Below are 5,250 nucleotides of genomic sequence, written 5' to 3'. Positions count from 1 at the left end.
AATCTCTCTGTCTCAGACCTCCATTTCACTCTCTAAAAATCAATGGAAAACTATCTGTGGGTGAGGATGAACAAAAATAAATAAATTAAAAAACGAATAAACTGAGCAGTTATTAAGGTTGCCTTCTTTATCAGTGATCTGGTTCTACCTTTTGTTTCAGCTCAATATCTAAAGAGGTTGAAGTCTATGGAAAAGGCCAGATCTTAAGACATTAACTCACCAAAATGATCTGAAGGAAGATCTCATACTGCCGCACATTATAGAGCGCTTCTTTTAACATATACGGCTGCAGGTCTGCAGCCAGGAACGGGTTCTCTGTCACCTTCTCAAGGATGGCCGTGTAGCGGTATGCCTGTTCTTGAGCTATCTGTAGTTGGGAGTCAATATGTTGAGTGGTGGCTGGGATTGCTTCCTGTAGAAGAGCTGGCACTGTTTTTAAAGGTATTGAGAGAGACATTAAGAACTCTAAGCCCTGGCCAGTGTGGCTCAGTTGGTTGAGTGTTGTTCCATGCATTGAGAGGTAGCCAGTTTGATTCCTGGTCAGGGCACATGCCCGGGTTATGGGCTCAATCCCTAGTGGGGGAGGTGTGCAGGAGGCAGCTGACTGACCTTTCTCTCTCGCCGATGTTTCTCTCTCTCACTCTCCCTTCCTCTCTCTCTAAAGTCAATAAAAACATATTTTTTAAATCTAAAATGTCTAGAAAGTGGTCATATTTTGAGCATGAAGGTGAGTTAGTCTTATGTCAGCCAAATTAATAATACTGAGGCATATACTTCAATGGGTCCCAAACCATGAAAAAGAAGATTCCAAAAAAATCCCTGTCCAAACAAAAGACACTGTCAGAATAATAACCCAAAGGCAGAGCAGATCAGTTTTTGCCACTGAAATACAGAGGAGCCTGAAAGCTGGTAGGCTGTGGTACTGTGTGCTGTTGACCACGAGCCTCTAGAAAAGTCACTCTCTCTTTCCTTCTGTATGTCATCTTTTCTGTTTGTAAAGGAGAAGAAAAAGCATACACCTTAAGAAACTCATTACAATACTGAAGAATAACAGAACAGTCTAGCAAAATAGAGAACTTGATGAAGAATGGGAGCCTGACTTTTTAGAACAGTTTTTAAAATGCAAAAACTTACTCCATTGTACTAGATCAGTGATCTGGTAAAAAAAAAAAAAATACTAACACCTTAACAGTGGGTCTATATGTGCACCAAACTCCTAAAGAAGTTATTTCTACTGGTAGATCTTTGATGGAATATTTCATGAGTACTTTCGGACTTATACATAGTACATGCAGTAAGTGCATTACAGCACAGTAAATGCTCCTGAATTTACAGATTTGAAGATATCTTCTCTTGGACCTTTTCATTCCAGTAACTGCATCAGCAACTGTTTCATTCTCAGAGTGGTTTCTATTTCTTAAATCATTGCGTTTTACTCCCTTTTGGTCACCTGACTTGGAGTAAAGTACACAAAGCCCGATGAATGGTTTCCGGCAGGCCTCCTCATTCCGTTCACGGATTCCCTCTTCTAGACTAGCTCCATGACACATAAAACTTAAAGTCCTGCCCCGGCAAAATTAAAAATGACTACACATTATGAACTGTAGTTGTAACTAAGGTAAAATCAAACCTTCAATCTAAGAATAGTAGTGGTATGTTGGGAATTATTTTCCTCACTATGCAAGTTAAATGTTAAACCTGCATAACCCATAGAATTAACCTAACGATATACCTACGGTATTCAATGCTTTCTCCTCCCTTTCCAGTCTCTCGGTTAAATAAACGAATCCCAGTAACAATCATGGAGAGTTCTTTCAGCTGGTGTTCTTTTTCCTTCTTAGAGAGGCTTAGAAATGTCCCAAGTTCAGCTTGGGGAAAAATACTCTGTAGGGCAGCTAAAACAAACCACAAAAAGGACAACAAGGTGATACAATAAAAACATCAGAACTCAAACCACAAGTTCCTTTCAGCAGAAGTGTTAAAAGGCCTGTCTTTGTAGAATTACTTACATGATTCTTTAAATTTCTGATACTGATTTCAGAAAACATAGCAAAATGTATCATATGTTAAAGTTGAGCTACTGAACTTCTGCCATTGCCTCATGTCTGTTTTTAGTAAGTAAGCATCCATCAGTAATGTTTGGTAATGGGCATTAAAACAAGCTTTCTAATGAGAGCTACAGTGTAAAAGGAGTCTGGGTAAGTTTTAACCTCTTTCTTGTGCTAATTTTGTTTTCAGGTAAAAGGGAACCTTCAATCTTCAACACCTGTAACTCAACACATTTTATAAGATACAGTATTCAAATGTTTTCACTTATAGAATGGAAATTGTGTGTTGTTGGTTTTTTCACCTGTTGCCTCTCTGACAACCTTGAGATCTGTAGGGGATCCGATCCCAGAGCGCAGTAACACATAGCTGACGATCTTTCGGTAGAGGCTTTCCAATTCTTCTCGAGAACATGCTCTGTTATCTGTAATTTCTTTGATAATGAAGCCTAATTTAGACTCCATGATCCGGTGATGTTCTTCAATAAACTCCTCTAAAAGGGGTAAAAGACAATGTTTCATATATTTGATACTTAGAATTCTTCTCACATAAAAAAGTAGGACCCAGAAAAAAGAAAACGGCTTGGGTATAGCAATTCTACTGCATAAAAACAACAATTTTCATCAGATGTCATAATAAACAGAGGTCAGCAGTTAACCTCAAGGAAAAAAATCTAGTGGGAAAGATTTAACACAGCAATTTAAATAGCATACTTGTCAAAACATATAAGACTTTAAATGGACAATCCAAACAGTAATATCAGAGGGCTAAGACCTTCCAATTAAGCAGAAACTATACAAGACAATTTATAATATATACATAATAAACATTTGGTATAAATATTTGTACTATACACGTATGCTTACTGTAAGCACATACAGTATACACATAGATGTCGTGTAAATATTTCTGTTCAATTGTGTGTATTTGTATTTTAGTTCTAGATAAATTTCCTTTGACAACTAGCATTACTGATAATATAATGCTGCCTCAAGAACGGTACACCTCTCCCTTTTTCCTGTGATATGAAGAGGTCTACGCTTAATTGTAGCAGTAGTCACAATTTACCAGCAGCACAATTCTTGCAACTAACTCAACAAAAACACTTCATTTTATAATAATTACTATATTAACCATGTACAGTTCATACCTATAATCTTTTTATAAAAAAACAGAACTTTTTGGAATTAAAAAATCTAAATGAAGGCATCAATTTCATGATTATTTATTGCTTACCATTTTCATTATTATTAAGCAAAAAAAGCAAGACATATGATTTTACATATGAAGCATAAATGAAAGTTCAATGCATGGAAGGAAGAAAAGACAATGCAAATAAACAAATGGTTAATAATGATTGCATTACAGTGGGACAGAGGCAGTATAGTCTATAGGGGAATTCATTTTCCTTTATCTCATTTCCAGTTTTTCTTTGGTGTAGCATTAAACTATTTACATAAGAAAATATGTCCTAAACTTAAATTTACCATCATTCATTTCATTTTTGTGTTAGGTACATAATTTAGGTAAGCACTATGAGATAATATAAGCCAGCAACACACAAAAAAATCAGCAAATTAAAAACTTTTAACTTTAATGGGCTGGTTGCTTTAATTTCTAATTATTATGTATCAGAGGTATAACAGTTAAAACATAATAGATTTGCTCTGGCCCAGTAGCTCAGTTGGTTAGAGCGCTGTTCTGATGTGCCAAGGTTGCAGGATACCCAGTTAGGGTACATCCAAGAATCAACCAATGAATGTATAAATAAGTGTAGCAACAAATTGATGTCTCTCTCTCTCTCTCTCTCTCTCTCTCTCTCTCTCTCTCTCTCTCTTTCTCTCTCTCCACACACACACAATAGATTTAGAAACACAATTATTATGGGTATAATAATTAGAACTTACTTTTAACACTCAGAAAGGCCATTGGTGTTTTTCTCCTTTAGCATTTCAAACATTATTACTAGAGGCCCAATGTACAACATTCGTGCATTGTGGGGTGGGGGGTGAGGGGGAGTCCCTCAGCCCGGCCTGCGCCCTCTCTCAGTCCAGGACGCAGGGAGTGGGCCTAAACCAGCAGACAGGCATCCCCCGCGGGGTCCTTAGCGCTGCTGGCAGAGGCAGGAGAGGCTCCCGCAACCGCAGCTGTGCTCGCCAGCCGTGAGCCTGGCTTCTGGCTGAGCGGCGCTCTCCACTCCCCCTCTGGGAGTGCACTGACCACCAGGAGCAGCTCCTGCATTGAGCGTCTGCCCCCTGGTGGTCAGTGTGCATCACAGCGACCGGTCATTCTGCCATTCAGTCAATTTGCATATTAGCTTTTTATTATATAGGATTCTTCAAAATTGGCACAAATTTCAAAAGATAGGCCAAAAAAATAAAATTGTTCATTGTCAACCAAATAAAGCCCTTAATACCTTAAATACAATATGAAACTTTCTAAAAAGCATATCAAAATAGGTATGTCACCTCGATTTGTGTAATTCATATCAAAGTAGACTTGCATCTTAATGGTGGCCAGGGATGGATTTTTATCGTCCAGTAGCCGATTCACACAAACCTAGAAAAGAATACCCCATAAATGCTTCTAGTTATAGTTGCTAAAGTGATCCAAAGTATTTTCTAAACTTATTTTTAAAAAATAAGGAAAACATCGTTTCTGAGCTTTTGGCTATGATTAAGTGTGAAAATAAAGGAAACATCAAAGTAATAGTTTTTGATACTTATCTACCAATAACTCCTCTTATTATTTTTTCTTTTTGAGGACTTCATACTTTATTATTCACCAAACCAAGAACATTTATTAAGTAATAAGTTATTTCCCCAGAGTTAACCAGTATCACCATACCCAGGTGGGTTAATAGTCTAGTTCAGTGGTTCTCAACCTTCCTAATGCTGCAATCCTTTAATATAGTTCCTCATGTTGTGGTGACCCCCAATTTCATTGTTACATAATGAAATTGAACATAATTAAAGCATAGTGATTAATCACAAACACAATATCCTATCTAATAAAAGACAAAAAGGGTAACTGACCATACCTTTGCTATGCTTCCCATTGGCTAATCAGGGCAATATGCAAATTAACTGCCAACCAAGATGGCGGCCAGCAGCCATGCAGCTGAAGCGATTAGGAGGCTTGCTTGCTCCAGTGATGGAGGAAGCCAAGCTTCCCCGCCTGCCGCGACCTGGTTCTGAGCTCCGT

At 37.9% G+C, this 5,250-nt stretch overlaps 1 protein-coding gene across 1 annotated transcript in view; it reads right to left on the bottom strand.

The window, feature by feature from the left end:
- CFAP206 (cilia and flagella associated protein 206) overlaps positions 1–5,250 on the bottom strand; it is a 36,234-nt gene that overhangs the window by 25,070 nt on the left and 5,914 nt on the right. Inside the window, exons 4-7 of the mRNA XM_015570317.1 lie at positions 4,515–4,605; positions 2,351–2,539; positions 1,737–1,895; positions 221–429 (exon numbers count right to left, since the gene is read on the bottom strand). Coding sequence (XP_015425803.1) covers positions 221–429; positions 1,737–1,895; positions 2,351–2,539; positions 4,515–4,605 — 648 coding nt within the window. The remainder of the gene's footprint in view (positions 1–220; positions 430–1,736; positions 1,896–2,350; positions 2,540–4,514; positions 4,606–5,250) is intronic.

Source organism: Myotis davidii, unplaced genomic scaffold, assembly GCF_000327345.1.
Source record: "Myotis davidii unplaced genomic scaffold, ASM32734v1 scaffold185, whole genome shotgun sequence".
In the NCBI taxonomy this organism is placed as follows: domain Eukaryota; kingdom Metazoa; phylum Chordata; class Mammalia; order Chiroptera; family Vespertilionidae; genus Myotis; species Myotis davidii.
Note: the sequence above shows the minus strand (reverse complement) of the source record. Positions and strands in the feature narration are given on the sequence as shown.